Here is a 15,786-nt window from a genome sequence, read left to right as displayed (position 1 = left end):
AGGGAGTTGGACGACCGCTATCGGTATTGAGCGAGCAATGGGTTGGGTACGAGGTGAGGAGAGGGAATTATGTTGTAACTTGTATGTATTGCGAGGGAGGTACTTGACTTGAGGGTTTTTTAGGTGGATACTTATTTTTAGTCAAATACGACATGCTTGCATTGTACCATCGCCCGCATGGGTGGTCCGGTAGTTCCCGCGCACTGGTGCTGGCACTAACGTAAGTATGAGTTAACGACCGAGACGCACCAACAATGACCAACGGCCCGCAATGCTGTTAAACCCCGTGTTATGCAGAGCCGCTCTCTCGGGGGGGCCGTAGTCCAGGCAAATTCAGGGTTTCGGACCAACATGTGCGCACCCCATCAGGCCAGACTTGCAGGCTCCCAAGTGCTGTGATTAGCTCGGTAGAGAACTCCATGTACTTTCCATAATCCTTCGGGCGGTCCGGTCAGTTGCGCAGGAAGCGCTCCATGTTTCGACAAAAGCTGTTCTTTCAACGCCGCAAGTCGCCAATTTCCCTAAACCCACGCGTGAGTTTCGCCGACTGCGCCACCCATCATCAACACCGATTCGCCGTTTCTTCCTCATTGGGAATCGGCGTGAAGTGGGTGAAGGCAGGTGTTGTCCCTGCAGGTTGAAACAAGGGATACATTACATTGCTATGAAGCTCGATGCACGGCCTTGAACTTGCTTTCTGCTACTGTACCCAAAGCTACCAGAGAAGAATAGGAAAGAGGAGGCCTGGAACCATGACGCGAGGGAACGATGTTGAGGCACAACCACGCCATGCTACAACCACTTTTTAGCGCGACTTTTTGCTGCATTTCGCCGAAAAATCCAGCTACAATCAACACCTCTGCCAGCTTCTTTCCCAAAACAGTAGATTCTACAGCTACAATCCGGCTTTGTGAGGAAAGTCCCCGAAAACAAAAAGACCTCGATTCGAGAAGTTCCGCGGGCAAAGCATCCGTGGCTGTTGAACCACGCATATGCATATGCAACGTCACCCCCATTACAGCCTTCCTTTGGGAATCCCACACCAATCCTAGCGATCGGAATTTACGTCCTAGCCATTGACATCACAGCCCCTCATCCTTCCATGCACCCGCTCATGCAGAACCCCTGACTTGTGATCCGTGATCGCCGCGGACGCACCGCACCGCCTTAATCCCATGACTTGCAATCTCGATTCGATTTCCCAAACCGAGAAGCTATGGTGAAGTTGGATAGTTCATGCATGTGAAATCGGGTCTTCACTCCGGCTGTTATCCATACCGTCTGTCGGTCAATTTCCTGAACGAGTAGTAAGCCGCGGGCACAACTCCCGCTGTTTATTGTTTTCAATTGCCAAGCCCGGTTGTGCTGTGCTCAAGTTGGTAAATGGTGGATTTTGGTTCCCCGGGTTTCTGGTGCCGATGGGTTACTGAGAGCGTATTGGCTCGGTCGAATGACCGCAGGTTTCGATGCCTCTGGTGAGAGTTACTCAATTTGGGGTGTTGAGGTGTTGTGATGGGTTTCAGGGGAGGGATGAAGTTCTGTAGTGAACAGGATTGGGTCGGCCTTGTGTCCGCAGTCTTCAATGCTGATGTATGGAAATTACCCAAGTTAGATAAATGGCTGCATGTAGAACTTCCTGGAAGTCTTTAGTTGCTCTGAAAGCGCCTATTGGGTCGGTCTCATGTCCGCAGTAATCGATGCTTTTTTGTGACTTTCTACATAGAGAACACTGTGACCTCCGCGGCGGCCGGGCATTGAAGTATGAGGTTACAGATGCTATCTTCATTACTAGTACCACCTGGGTGACATAAGATGCTTAATATACTAGTATATAAAGGCCATTGTAGGCACCAGACACACCTATTGGGTACTTACCCGCACTGTCAAGATTTTATGTCACCCGGGTACTGCCATCAGACTGTTCAATGCGATGGTGCATCTTCCTGAGTGTGGCCGTGATGAAAGACGGCATAGACAGGCACAGATGGGCATGGTATGACCCAAATGCCACGATGCCCACTGCAGCTCTAGAACGGAGGAATTATCACGCACAAAAGAAGATCCCTGTCTGACTGTTTTCTATCAACCTCTCCCTAGGCCTGAGAACTGCAGAGATAGACTCCATGCAGCTGGACCTGACTGAAAGATGGCAAAATCCTGTACAGTAGACATAGCACTTTTTACCATCCAGCCCTCCATGCGATGATATTTCTATGCACATGAGCAATCACACAATAAAACGTCCCGTAGAAACCGGGACTCAGGTCCACTCATAATTCACTACACCTCACAAGAAAAACTCCCTTATTACATTTGACACTATCACAACATTGACTATCACCACACTCTTCAAAAATGTGGCCTTTCACTTCCCAGTCCGACTGCCAAGTCCCCGTAACCCACACTTCCCACCCACTACTTTTCCGCCCGTCACCCCCATACTTGTCTAATCTAATCCATATACTCTCAACCTCAACTATCAACCCACAACCTTCAACCCCAAACCATGTGCACAGAAATCTACACCCACTACATCCGCTGCACACACAAACAGCTGCAACGCTGGGACTACTGCGCAGTTCTCATGCCCGCCGACCGCATCCCCAGGACCGGCCGCGCATGCCGAAGATACAAACTACGCCACAAAGACACATTCAACAACGACGCATGTTATGAGTGCCTGCGCGAGCGAGCCATTGCTGAAGCGACTGGTGCCGTGTTACCCCCTTCTCCTCAACGAGCGGGTGTGCAGGCAAGGGGGTTGTTTGCAATGAGTGACACATTTTCTACGTTGGCGGGGAGTACGAGTATGGGAAGTGTGTTTGTAAGGGACAAGAGGGGGAGTAAGGATAGTGCGGGGAGCTTGGCCCAGAGTGATGGGCCGGGGAGTCCGGTGAAGATGGCGTGGGAGAGGGATGAGGAGGAAGATGGGCACGAGGAGAAGAAGAAAAAGGGAATAAAGGGGTGGTTCAAGCAGGTTTTGGCTGAGGCGGCGTCTATGGCGTTCCAGTTTCCGAGGATGGATGCATGAAGCGTGGTGACTACCGGAATCTCAAACTGGATGATGGCTATGGTTATACGAGTGCTGGGTGTATACATTGATGTCTTGTATACCTAAACATCAAGGGTGGAGTGCGATGTAGTATCCAGGACCAATCATCTTGTATAGCGATTTAAACTATATAGCTCATCCGGAAGGGATTCAAATACCTAAAACAGTTTCGTTTCGAACTTCTCTCGTAGACGCTCGTACTTCTTCACATCACCAACACTAGGCCGTACGGTCTTGGCTGCCTCCACGAAGTCGATATACTCTACTGAATCTCCGCGTCTTCTCAAGGCATGTTGCCCCGCCTTGCGCAACAAACTCTCCAGGTCAGCACCGGAGAAGTCCTTACAAGCATCTAGCCTAGCTATTTCGGCCAGCTCGGGGCTAATAAGCCCCCCACGTTGACGAATAAGAGCCTTGAGAATATCCACACGCTCTTCTGGCTTGGGCAGCTCAACATAGAGGAGGGTTTCCAGGCGGCCGGGCCGAAGCATGGCTTCATCAATCATCTCAGGCCGGTTGGTTGCGGCGATGAGATAGATGCCTTCGCGCTCGGAAAGGCCATCGAGTTCGGTAAGGAGAGTGTTTACGACGCGCGCAGAGGCTTCGTGGAGCTCGGCGGAGCGTTTGGGGACAAGAGCATCAAGCTCGTCGAAGAAGATGACGCAGGGGACTGAGGACCGAGCTCGCATAAAGACCTGTCGAAGAGCGCGTTCGGATTCACCAACATACTAAAATTTGTTAGTAAAGGCCATACTTCCTGTACAACAATCTGGAAAACGTACCTTGTTCAACAGCTCTGGCCCTTTGACGCTGATAAAGTTTGCCTTTGACTCTGCAGCCACTGCCTTTGCCAAGAGCGTCTTACCGCAACCTGGAGGACCCCAGAGTAGCACCCCAGTAGGTGCCGAGATGCCAAATTTGGCAAACTTAGCTGGGTCTTTGATTGGCTCGCATATAGCCATCTCCAGCTCTTGCCGAATGCCAGAAAGTGCTCCAACGTTGTCCCATGTGGTATTCGGTACCGTTGTGAATCCTTCTCGCTTTGAAGAAGGAGTTATAGTTGGTAGGACAGCCTGAAAGGCTTCCATAGAAAGGGATGTGTTTTCAAATCCCTCGGGGCGCGGAGCGTCTGCATTCTTTGCTCGCATAATTAAACGACGAATCGACTGGTCGACTTGCGAGTCTAGTTGCGCGGAAATTTCATTGTCGATCTCCATCGTAGTCTCTGCAATAGCTGCCTGCTTTTCGAGTGCTGCCCGGAATTGAGTCATGGACCACATGCCTGCTTTGCTGACGAGATCCTTCAAGTCCGCGCCAACGAATCCAGCTGTTCTCTTTGCCAATATGTCAAAGTCCACATCTGGAGATAACTTTGGTTGACGCGTGAGCGCTTGAAGTATGGACCGCCGCATCTGCTCGTTTGGTACGCCAATGTTGATCTCGGTATCGAATCGACCCCCACGTCGAAGAGCCGGGTCTAGACTATCCGGACGGTTTGTGGCTGCGAGTACGATGACAGGCTTGCCGTTGTTGCCTTCCATTGCGAGGCTGTCCATGGAGATGAGTAGTTGTGCAACAATCCTCTTCTCCATCTGACTCTGTGCACTATCCCGCTTGGGCGCAATGACATCAATCTCGTCGATGAAGATGAGGCATGGAGCGACTTCTTTGGCCTTTTCGAAATGCTCACGAACCTGTTTTTCGGACTCTCCAGACATGCCTGAAACGACGGAAGGACCTAGAATCTCAATAAAGGGCACACCTAGTTCGGCAGCAAACGCTCTGCAGATGACGGTTTTGCCGCATCCAGGTGGTCCATGAAGGAGTATGCCACGGGGTATAGGGATCTTACGTTCGGCATACTCCTGTGGCATCAGCAGAGGTAATACCAAATGCTCTTTTAACTGTTCCTTGACCTTCCCGACGCCACCAAGATCATCCAAGGTCATGTCTGTAGGTGCTGCAGTATCGATCTTGCTGTCACGCGCCGCCTCTGCTGCCTTCCTTTGCCTCTTGCTATCGCGTTCCTCTTTCGACTTGCCCCCATCCCGCTTCTTGCTCTTTTCACTCTTCTCGCCATTGCCATTGGCAGGAGTTGCCCACTGATTGACAATCTGGCGATTCATCCAATCACTCGATCGATCATTTTTCTCTTTTGGTTCGTCCATGGCGAAGTCGCCCTCCAGTTCGGCCATCTCGTCTTCGTCGCCGGATTCTTCGTCTTCCCGTATGACGTCGATTACGCGATCAATGGAGTCCTCCAACTGCTTCTTGGGTCTTCTTTTCAGACTCGAATTGGAGCGCTGGATATAGTCATATACGGCAGAAAGACGTAGCTTCAATGGCGATTCGTTCTTGTCGTCGAGATATTTGCGCACAACTTGGTACACTTCTTTGTCGAGACCGGCTTGGAGAGAGGAGCGGCCTTTTGTCATGTTGATATCTTCTGTGAGTGTACGCGCAAGCAGCCTTCATGTAAGGTGCTATCCTAACACCTTCTACTCTATGGGTGACGGTATTCACTTAGTGAATGTACGTGGGCAGGGTAGCCTCAAGCACACATTGAGCTTGTTCGAACTTGGTCTCGCAACGAATGACTGGACGTTCGGATACTAGAGATGCATGTCCACAAAAAAGTTCGCGCGTCTTATCGATAAGACTAGCACCGGCCGTATTCCGCCCTAGCTTCCCAGCCTGCATACGTCAATCAAGGCACGGGGACCCGACGTCGGGGAGGTCGCATGAGCAAGCCTGGGACACTTTGACTCTCAACACTCATGGAGATCGCAGCAATATGGGCAACTCGAGCAGCTCAAACAAGATCTCAGCCCAGGACAAGTGAGTCGACTTTTACCTGTGTTCTTGTCTCTACAGTACTGACAACTTAGGGCCATCCTGGACATGAAGAACCAGCGCGACAAGCTGCGACAGTACCAGAAGCGCATCACCGTCCTCACTGACCTCGAGAAGGAGATCGCAAAAGAATGCTTGGCCAAGGGCGATACGAATAAGGCGAAGCTGGCGCTGAGACGAAAGAAGTACCAGGAGAGTCTACTGTCCAAGACCGATCAACAGTTGGCGCAGCTCGAGATATTGACAAGCGACGTCGAGTTTGCGCTGGTGCAAAAGGATGTCTTGTATGGACTACAGCAAGGGACTGCAGTGCTCAAAGAGATTCACAAGGAAATGGGTGGCATAGAGAACGTGGAGAAGTTGCTGGGTGAGAGCGAGGAGGCTCGGGCTTATCAAGAGGTGCGCAAACCCGTCATCCGTCAACACTCACGATGCTAACAGAGACCATGCAGGAAATCAGCGAACTTCTCGCCAACAAAATGTCCAACCAAGATGAAGACGAAGTCGAAGACGAGCTCGAGGCGCTCGAAGCAGAAGTCAACGGCGTGGTCCCCGCGCTGCCCGATGCGCCTGTCGCACAGCCACAGTTCACGCCAGAGGAGAAGGCGCAAATGGCCAAGGACAGGGCTGCGAGGAGAGCGAGGGAAAGGGCTGCTGAGCAGGCGTCGCAGCCCATGCTTGCATGACGGAACACGGCATTTGCTTTGGGTATAGATGGCATTAGAGCGCGGTGTTGGGGTGTTTATTGGTATTTTCTGGATGCTTCGACTATGCGATGCGTGTTTGCTAGAATCACGATACATGAACTGAGACAGTGGTCGCGGATCGATGCTTGCGGTGACCACGTGTCTGCGACGTGCGCAATGATGCAACTTCTCAATCCGACTGTTTGTCAGAGCTGCACCAGATTCTCCCTTTCCTCTAATACACCTCCATCTACTCTTCCACAGCGTTCGACCAGTACAAAACACTCTTGAACACTGAAGCTCAAGCTACCCCGCCCCCACTAACAACATCGCGAACGAGAAGCACAACACCAATATGTCGCACTCGCACTGTCACGACGAGCACCACGATCACGACCACGGCGACGGTCACGACCACTCGGACGATATCACGCCTGCGCTGCAAAACATTCTATACGAACAGCTCGACTTCCCCAAAGTCGTCACCCTCAATGAAGATGAGTCCAACAGCGGACGCGCCATATGCCAAAAGACATGGGCACAGCGCTTGGAACCCACGCCCGAGCTGAAAAGCAGCGCCGACCAACAACTCCTCATGACGATCCCCTTCACCGGCCAAGTACGCCTGCACAGCATAATTCTGCGCACAAGCCCCGGTCCAGACTGCCCCAAGACGCTCAAAGTTTTCGTCAACCAAGACTCGCTCGACTTTGAGACTGCATCGGAGAAGGAACCCACGCAGGTGCTTGAGATAAGCCAGACATCAGACGTGCAGGAGATTCCCGTCAAGCGCGCAAAGTTTGGCACGACGAGGAGTCTGGCCCTGTTCTTTGAGGATAATTGGAGTCATGGCGAGGAAGACGAGACGAGGATTAGCTATTTGGCCTTCAAGGGCGACTTTATGAAGTTGAATAAGGAGGCCGTATCTGTCTTGTACGAGGCTGCTGCGAATCCGAGCGATCATAAGAATATTGTGGGTATTGGGCAGGGTGTGGGGAGGAGTGTGCAATAAGTAGCATGTGGGTCGAGGGTCACATTCGAAGGGCATGTTGCATGGGAGGGAGTCAACGCCATCATGATATCGCATTGATATACTAGTCTCTCGTTTCTATAATATCCAATCATAATGAGAAGCATCTCATAGTCTGACGGGTCAGCGAAAGCGCGTCATGGGTACTTGGAGGTGACATACTCAGCGTGCTGTGCTGCATTCGTGGGTATCATTGCCTCGTCATATTCGATATATCCAGCAAGCATTTCTCCCTTGTTCCTCAGGTCATACTGATCTTGTGCGCCTGGCCTTCCTTATATTTCCACGGCAAGACCGTCAAGTTGTCCATCGCCTTGGACCCCGGTATCCAATATCCACATGTTCGCCCAAAACATTTCTCTTGTCAACGCCCGAAGCTCAAACTCACCTCAGTTGTGTTTTGTATTGCCCAGCACCTCACCATGCACCTTAGACCAATTGATCTTTGAATCAATCTCTTCGTCCACCTTGCCCACCACCGCTACGCTGTCGCCCCGTATGATGTATAGTCCCAGGGGTACCTCTTCGCTAGGTACTTCTTCTTCTAGTGGTCGAATGATGCGCTCAACGGCTTCTTGGAGGACGAGGTTCATACTGCCGTCGCACGAGTGTAGCTTGCCAACCATTGTGCGCCCATCGATGGTGAGGACGGATACCTTTTCTGAAAAGAGTTAGCTTATAATCAAAGGGGAGGAAAGGGTGGTTATACTGTTCAGGTAGGCGTTGAGTGCCATTGTGGAGGTTTGGGTGGGTGGGCCGTAGTCGAACGGTCGAGTCGTGGGGGGTGTCGGCTGGACTTGGTAACGAAGAAAAAATACAAGTCCTTGTGTTGACGCTGTATATCCTCTGCACTAAGAAAGGTGGTATGGGCGAGCGGGTCTTCCTAGCGTGGTCTGCCCACGGAAGGGCTGTGGTTTGTCCTATGCGCGGGTACGAAGACGACAGATTCAAGACTTTTAAGGCGGAAGACTAGTCGTGGGCTTTCAGGTACGCTATCTGGCGGGGCGGGGGGAAAGAGTGTATATCTGCGGATGTTGAGGCTTAGTTGGTACGCACAAGTTACATGGATAGCTCGCGATGCTTTGCGGTGGAGCTTCGACTTTGGATGAGGGCCGTGCGTTCGGCCAATCAGGGAACACCTCCTCCGCATGGCCACTCCTTCTCACCAGCTGTGCTTCCTTTCTTTAATATCAGTAGTGGACGTAACATTTCTTCGCATGCTTTCCTGGTATTACTCTCTACGAATTCACTTTTCTTACCGTGCCGATCTATTCCCAATCGAATTAAAGACTTCATCAACTGGGTGGAAGACTTCCTAGGTTCAGTGACATCGTTCACACCTCATATCTTATTCTTGGGCAGTCTCCATTCCTCAACAACACACAATCTGCTTCCCTGGTTGCTTCAGACAAGAAGTATCCGATTACATCAAAATTAGGCATACTAACTTCCCTAAAAGTTATGGTTTGTCTGTGCGTGTTCAGTATCGTGCCATGGTTAGGTGTGGAGACACTCAATGAGACCACCTTTCAAATTTCCTCTGCCTGTAAAACATGTCCCCCGATCTTATTCTCATTTCATGGCTCCAAAAAACGCGTCGAAAGACCAAGACGACATGGTCGACCTTTACCCATTCATTGAGTAATACCCGATCCTCCTGGCACTCTGTCCACACCTGCGCATTGCCGACTTCATCGCCCTGACACAACTGAATCTTGAATTCCGTCTTCTGCTCAAAGGACTAAACCGACCATTCGTACTTGGACAAAAATCCATCTTCCCATTCAAGCCAGTAATCAGGGAGTGCTCTTGCCAAGAGCATCATGGAACCTGCTGTCCAAAACATGGCACACTTACATTGCGCAATATGCTCCGCAAAATCGATAGGACATGCGAATCTGGTTACCACATGGTTCACAGCCCCTCAAATGCGCTCATCAAATTGTGGCAATCGACCATTTGTGACGCCCTCGGTGGTCTAAGTGACGTTAATTCGTGCCAAACGTGTAAAGCAAACATATGCTTCCCATGCTGGTGGAGAACACAAAGTTACAGGCTCCCAAGCAGCCAGGTAATTCAGATACAATACATGTGCTCAACATGCTGGAAATCGAAAGCCTCGCGTACATTTCTTCGCACCAACAGCCATCCAACAGAGGGGGAACCAGTGCAGCAGAGTGCCTTCTGCCCGTGCAGTAGATCGATACTCTGCAGGTCTTGCGCCCCCAAAACTCTGGAAGTACATGCTGCCACCGCTGGCTCTTCACTACGATTCGATAAAGCAGTTCTGGGTACATAGGTACCATTTATTCTTTCGTCCCAGCTATGGAGGACCGTTGCCTTCTCCACCGACGTACTGGGAACCCATCGAGACCCGCTTAGAACGCTTCAACCAAGCCTCAGAACGCTTCCACCAAGCGTCTATCCTTACTCCCGAGGAGAGGAGTTGCTTTGACAGATGCTCTTACTTCAAACCCATCAGCGCTCCTGTGTGGGAGTTTGAAAAGGCTTTGTTTTCGCTGCCTGCTGCTTCCTAGCTGCGCTTCATACGCGTCACGACAGATACAGAGAAAATGTGGATACTTTGGCGACGCAGCTGAGAAAAAAGGTAATTGGGAGAGGAGAGGACCGTTCGATTTTCAGGCTGATAGGCCATATTAGAATGGGTGACCGTAAAGGTACATTCACTTTTGATCTGCTTGTGGGAACCCTGGCCAGCAACCCTATTTTGTATCAAGTAGACCATGGAGATACGGACACAGAATGGAGATTAGGTAGATTCATATCAATATATCATTTAGTGGTATCATGCAATAAGTTCAAGAAATAAAAAAGGGTTTCATACATGACTCCCAGCTCTTCTCCCTTCAAAGTCTTCTGGTCTATAGTCCTTCAACTCAATTAATTGACCGCCCTTGACACCACGATCCATGGAACCAATCTCATCCTTCTCCTGGACTGCCCTCTCTTTATTCAACGCGAATCCGGTATATGATCGCGGGAGGTAGCGTCCAGGATGCCAAATGGCAAAAACCGCCATTACGAGCAACACGGGCGCGGCGTCAAAGACCCAGAAACACCATTCGTGGCTCTGTAGGTACAAAAGGCCGTAGTTGCGGTCGTGCGGAATCTCCATTGTGCGGTAGACGGCGCGTAAGGCGATGAGTACAGACGACAGGTTGATGGTGTAGGACAGTTTACGCCACAGATGCATGTCGCCTAGATCATGTGCGGACCAGTGGCGTGACAGGTAAAAGTAGCGTATGCTTACGATGGAAAAGGAGACGAAACACATCATTTGCAGGACAAGGCCTAGGACCAAGATGACGCGGCCTGGGAGAGCCTTGCGCTCGGAGGAGCTAATAGTGCGGGATCCAGAGGGCGAACGGTCATATTGCCTACTTATCTGGGACGCGCCGATGAGTTGGACGGCGAAGGAGAAGAGATCAAAGGTTACGAATGTGGAGGTTATCCAGCGCGGGAAACACCATAGCGTCTGGAAGTTGAGTGCGTGCGTCGGACAGCTGAACCAGATTACGCGGCTAAATGCGGTATAGGAAGCTGCGGCGAGGAAACTGGGTGCGAGGAGGATCATGAGCCAGGAGATGAGGAAGGGATCTTCTTTTGCCTCGTCATAGGCAGATACCAGGCGCGTGATGAAGCCAAGGTCCAACATGACGATGGCGATGATGGCTGTCCAGAAGAACCATGATCGATGGCGCACATACTGCGACAACGAGTATAGGGAGAGAAGTAGGATGACGACAACACCGATTATGGCGAGAGCGCAAGACGGCTCATATATGTAAGGATTGATGAAGGTTTGCACTGGTTATATGTCAATAACAAGCGTATATGGACGCAGTGAGACGTTGGGTGTGGCGTCGAGAGCTAGAGTTTGGGGCCAACTCACCATAGGAGTGGTCCCTTTTGGGGAAGTCCACAGATCGCGCATCGAAGAGGCTGGCCGCTTCCATTATCCTGGCCACCATGTCCCGCTCCGCTCCGCGAAACCTCGCTGGCAGAAGTGCAGAAAGCCTATTAATTCCACCCTTTTGATCCTCTTAGTCGATGTGCGGTGATGGCGGAACCAGTACACTCTTGTCGAAGCCGTTCAGCAGCGCTCATGGATGGCCAGACACCTTGCGAACACCACAAAGTCGGGAGTCGCAGAGGGGCAAGCTTTCAGCATAGCGCAGGCCGGGCTAACGGCGAAAGTATAAGAGAAAAGGGAATTGGACAAAGCGTAAGGGTTTGGAATTATGACCGAGGAAAACAAGAGAAAACCAACAAAGACGCAATCAAGGGCTGCAACGCGGCGGTACTACGCGCGTTTTACCATCTCATTCCCTTTTCTCCGCGTCACTGGGCGCAAGCTCAAGGCCTTGGCGGCGTTTCCTCGACCCCGTCTTTCGTTCCTCTCCGCGTAATCGCGACGACTGTGGCCAGCCTGATCTACTACGTGTGCCAGAAGTGCGCACGTTTCCCCATGCGAGACGTTCGGTACGGGAGAAGTCGGGTCGCGCTTACTCAGGCCATGTCTGCAGTTAGTTACCTCAGTCCTCCCATTTCCCTCACAACGACACTATTTCTTCAAAAACTCATTTCCTCGACGTGCGCGGAAGCACGTAACGTTACCGAATTGCTGCAAGCAAACCGCTTGCTGGGTCACAAGTTCCATGGGGAAGCTCATCGCCTTGGGGCCTTGGCAAACCACAAAAGTCCATGGCATTCGCACACGCCAAGCGTATTGGCATGGTAGGCCCGAATGACACCCAAGACAGTTGGCGCATACATAGACACCCATTTGCCTGTGAAGCCTCTCTCTGCCTGACTGTCAAGAGTTTCGACCTAGACTAGTTTGCCGAATCTTCCGGTTGCTGGTAGAACGGGCGCGGCATCGCTTGTGCACGACTTTTACCAAGAGAACGATTCCGCTCGGCAATTGGCGGATACAGCCTTTCTCCTATTTGGATATGAATAGCCTCCTCTATGTATCCAATCGTGGAAGCAACCTACATGTGTGTACTCAAACTATCTAGCCGGATCGTCCGGTTACTGACTCAAGAGCGAACATGATATCATCTGTGCACCACACTTACGAAACAACCATCCCGAAATTCAACCTACAAGCCTCCCGGTTTCTTTCCTCCTGTTGTTCCTCACTCAGCCTCGGATCCAAAACCGTCACTATGTTGGACCGCCTGATAGTGTTGATCCGTTCCGACCCATACATGTACATCTCCACAGTCCGCAACAATCAATTAAGTGGGTCCTAGAAGGTTCAGATTGGATTGATTGATTACCGCTTTAAGCCTAGTAGTTACCTATAGGAGTTTAAGCCCTACCTAGATAGGTAAGTGGGTCTAGGAGAGTGACCGGATTGAATTGATTGTTGCGGAGTCTATACATCTCTCGCTCTTCTTCGTCATCGAGACTAGCAAGCTGGTCTTCGCAGAAGAACATGTCTGGGCGGAAATTCTTGTGTGATTGTTCACCCGAGGCCTGTTGGGAGAAGGTATGACTGGGAGCGTCGTCTTGGGGGGCTGTTGAGCATGGTAGGTTTGGGGAACCTGAATCTGAATCCGAGGCGGCGGTGGATTTGGACTCTGCCGGCGTCTCATAGTTACATGCATGCTCGTATCCTTTCTTACAGCTTTCCTCGTAGCCTTTCTTGTACCCTACTTCAAGGCCGTTCTCATATCCATCCTGCCATGATTCAGTCCACCCTTGCTTAAATCCCTTATCGTACCATTCTCTATACTCTTCATCCAAGCTTTCGTCTTCATTCTCTTCTTCGGCCTCTGCCTCATGCTCTTGCCAATCCTGATCTTCTAGAGACTCTCCTACGCCTTCACTTCTACACTTTTCCTGGCTCTCTGGCACTTCCTCTCCAATCTGATATCCTTCCTGTATCGCCGGCCCTTCTTGACTCCCGCCCTGCATAACCTCTCCCCTAGGCACTTTATATCGTCCCCATACCAGTGGATGTGCAATTTCGCCCTCTCCAAATGCAATATACGAATGATCCTCAAAGTAGATGGCGGATGCATAGGGTGAGGACATCATTATGGGTCTGGTACCATGCAGGGAGGGACGGCGAGGCATTTGAATGGCTTGGGGAGGGGAGCCGGGGATGCCTGGGTGAACACAGATAGGGTAGTGACGGGGCATACTAATAGTTGATCTTGGGTGAGACGGATACAGAGGTTGGTACGAATGGGGAGGGTTGGGCAAGAGGTAATAAAGATAAGAATGTTTGCTTTGAGTTAGCAAGCAAAGTGTGCACGAATTCAAATGGGCAAGTGAAAATCACATTTTGGATATAAGAGAAGCACTGAACATCTACTAGAGACCATAGTATTCGTTCTTTAAATTGTATATCTAGCTAGCACTTAGACTTCTATCCATCCCATCTTCCATCATCGCATGTGTAAAGGCATAATCACACATGGCTTCTTCCACTTCAGATACTGAACGTCCTGGTTGAGACCAAGACGGCTCTGCAATCTTCCCCTCGTTCTTCCTCCAAACAAGTTAGTATCGTCCTCTAGCTGCTATTCACGCCCTAATCACTCTTTGGTAGAGGGGCTCTTTCGAAACTGTTGAATAGCGAGTCGAATCTACTCATACAGTTCATGAATTCCATGTCGTCTATATTGAAGCCTTCTAGGTGGAATCTTCGGCAGGGGAATTGTCTGCAGTGGAGTCATCTGCGTTAGCCATACGCTCTCTGATAGATGGGGATTTTCGCTGCCGCTTCGACTTCCGATGTTCAACCTTCTCGTCTTCCAGCGCCGCAACCTTCCGAGCAGATTTGCCCTTTTTCGTGACCTTACCCTTCGCATCCTTTGACAAAGGGAAGATATCTGCCGCGGAGATGGTCTTTTTACAAACTTGCTCTGGCAAATACCTAGTTTGGGACAATTTCAGCGGCAATTCCACCACGGAGAAAGAATGTCGAAGAAATAGGATCATCGAATCTGTGTTCCTAGTCCTAACGCGCTTCACAATCGTGACTTCGATCTGCACATCGCTGTCCGAGGGGCGAGGGGAAATTATCTGCTCCACGCGACGCAATGGAGTAGGCGGCATAGTGTATACCACTGCGTCATCCAGTCTGCCGACGTTCATCTTACCCCTAAAGCTGTGACGATGTTTAGTCTTACCCCACTCTTTGCGTGGACCGTAGGTTTGCTTGAGCAGGTGGACAGCTACTTTGCGGCGGCCTTCCAAGGCGGTCCAGAGTTCGGCCCAGGCTTTTCGGCCCTCGGATTTGGTGTGCCATCCACTGTGACGCCTATGAAAGTGCGCGAGGATTTTTAAGTCGGTCCAAGCCTCGCTAAAGGGGCGGTGGCAACGGGGGCAGGCCTTAGGTTCGACGGCTTTTATACAGGCGTGGTGGTGCTCGAGGATGTCGAGCGAGGATAGGTGCTTAAAGAATAAGTGGCAGAGAATGCAGGCGGTCTCTGCGCCGTCTTCCGGGGGTGAAGGCAAAACCAAAGCCTGTCCGGGTGAGGCAGAGAGAGAGGTTGGGGTTTGAAGAGTGCCTGATGGTGGTTTCCGGCCTGAGTCTGAGAGAATGAGTCGAGCAGTACGCGGACTCTCGTCCCTGTCCTCCTCCTTCTCTATGTTTTCCAGCCACTTTTCGACCTTGATGTTCTCCTTCCAGCGCTTCCAACATCGATTAACGTGCACTATAGTCTGTTTGTCGGTGGCCCCTGACAGCCCGCAACAACAGATCGCGCATTTAGCAAGAACTACGACACGCTCCATCCGGGGGCCATGTGGTGCGAGGAACTTTGGAACCGGTAGAGTAGTTGCAGGTAGTAAATTAGCTGCTTCAGTGATGGAATTGATGGGTGTGATGAGCAGGATAGGCGTGGTGGACGGTGTTGCTCCAAGATCAGGAGATGGAGGTGCGGTCGGCGTCTCAATATCAGACATCTTAGCTGACTTTGACTGATTATAGCCGTGACACAGAGAGTCGAGTTTGTTTGAGGTAAGACCGTTTGGAGTTCAAGTTCAGCAGAGTCTTGTGTTGTTTGGGGGACCCAGAGCGCTCGAGTTCCAATATGGTGTAGGTTTGGAAATCAACAGTCAGGTTGAGTTGACCTTTCAGTTGATGGGGGTAGAAGGGGAGAAAGGGAGAATTAGGGAAGGGG

The 15,786-nt window shown here is 51.0% G+C and overlaps 9 protein-coding genes across 9 annotated transcripts; 4 read left to right on the top strand and 5 right to left on the bottom strand.

Annotated features, from left to right (window-relative positions):
- Positions 1–2,506: 2,506 nt before the first annotated feature.
- On the top strand, positions 2,507–3,031 carry PtrM4_033200 (Atrophin-1 multi-domain protein; the record flags this gene model as incomplete). Its single annotated transcript, XM_001939144.2, has 1 exon — positions 2,507–3,031. One exon carries the CDS (start codon positions 2,507–2,509, stop codon positions 3,029–3,031), a length of 525 nt encoding a protein of 174 aa, XP_001939179.2.
- A 179-nt stretch (positions 3,032–3,210) lies between these two features.
- On the bottom strand, positions 3,211–5,487 carry PtrM4_033190 (SpoVK, ATPase AAA+ class; the record flags this gene model as incomplete). Its single annotated transcript, XM_001939143.1, has 2 exons — positions 3,211–3,780; positions 3,835–5,487. 2 exons carry the CDS (start codon positions 5,485–5,487, stop codon positions 3,211–3,213), a joined length of 2,223 nt encoding a protein of 740 aa, XP_001939178.1.
- A 359-nt stretch (positions 5,488–5,846) lies between these two features.
- Positions 5,847–6,591, top strand: PtrM4_033180 (Snf7 multi-domain protein; the record flags this gene model as incomplete). Its single annotated transcript, XM_001939142.1, has 3 exons — positions 5,847–5,890; positions 5,941–6,304; positions 6,358–6,591. 3 exons carry the CDS (start codon positions 5,847–5,849, stop codon positions 6,589–6,591), a joined length of 642 nt encoding a protein of 213 aa, XP_001939177.1.
- Positions 6,592–6,946: 355 nt separating this feature from the next.
- PtrM4_033170 (PITH domain containing protein) lies at positions 6,947–7,603 on the top strand (the record flags this gene model as incomplete). The annotated part of the gene is made up of 1 exon (XM_001939141.2): positions 6,947–7,603. One exon carries the CDS (start codon positions 6,947–6,949, stop codon positions 7,601–7,603), a length of 657 nt encoding a protein of 218 aa, XP_001939176.1.
- Positions 7,604–8,010: 407 nt separating this feature from the next.
- On the bottom strand, positions 8,011–8,355 carry PtrM4_033160 (LSM1, Small nuclear ribonucleoprotein (snRNP) protein; the record flags this gene model as incomplete). The annotated part of the gene is made up of 2 exons (XM_001939140.1): positions 8,011–8,282; positions 8,331–8,355. The coding sequence occupies 2 exons, from the start codon at positions 8,353–8,355 to the stop codon at positions 8,011–8,013; spliced, it is 297 nt and encodes a 98-aa protein (XP_001939175.1).
- Positions 8,356–9,721: 1,366 nt separating this feature from the next.
- PtrM4_033150 (uncharacterized protein) lies at positions 9,722–10,158 on the top strand (the record flags this gene model as incomplete). Its single annotated transcript, XM_066104035.1, has 2 exons — positions 9,722–9,744; positions 9,798–10,158. 2 exons carry the CDS (start codon positions 9,722–9,724, stop codon positions 10,156–10,158), a joined length of 384 nt encoding a protein of 127 aa, XP_065966237.1.
- A 302-nt stretch (positions 10,159–10,460) lies between these two features.
- PtrM4_033140 (RTA1 like protein) lies at positions 10,461–11,598 on the bottom strand (the record flags this gene model as incomplete). Its single annotated transcript, XM_001939139.2, has 2 exons — positions 10,461–11,449; positions 11,535–11,598. The coding sequence occupies 2 exons, from the start codon at positions 11,596–11,598 to the stop codon at positions 10,461–10,463; spliced, it is 1,053 nt and encodes a 350-aa protein (XP_001939174.2).
- Positions 11,599–12,958: 1,360 nt separating this feature from the next.
- PtrM4_033130 (ComEC, membrane metal-binding protein) lies at positions 12,959–13,690 on the bottom strand (the record flags this gene model as incomplete). The annotated part of the gene is made up of 1 exon (XM_066104034.1): positions 12,959–13,690. The coding sequence occupies one exon, from the start codon at positions 13,688–13,690 to the stop codon at positions 12,959–12,961; it is 732 nt and encodes a 243-aa protein (XP_065966236.1).
- A 600-nt stretch (positions 13,691–14,290) lies between these two features.
- On the bottom strand, positions 14,291–15,568 carry PtrM4_033120 (uncharacterized protein; the record flags this gene model as incomplete). Its single annotated transcript, XM_001939137.1, has 1 exon — positions 14,291–15,568. The coding sequence occupies one exon, from the start codon at positions 15,566–15,568 to the stop codon at positions 14,291–14,293; it is 1,278 nt and encodes a 425-aa protein (XP_001939172.1).
- Positions 15,569–15,786: the final 218 nt, after the last annotated feature.

Source organism: Pyrenophora tritici-repentis, chromosome 1 (assembly GCF_003171515.1).
Source record: "Pyrenophora tritici-repentis strain M4 chromosome 1, whole genome shotgun sequence".
NCBI lineage: Eukaryota > Fungi > Ascomycota > Dothideomycetes > Pleosporales > Pleosporaceae > Pyrenophora > Pyrenophora tritici-repentis.
Note: the sequence above shows the minus strand (reverse complement) of the source record. Positions and strands in the feature narration are given on the sequence as shown.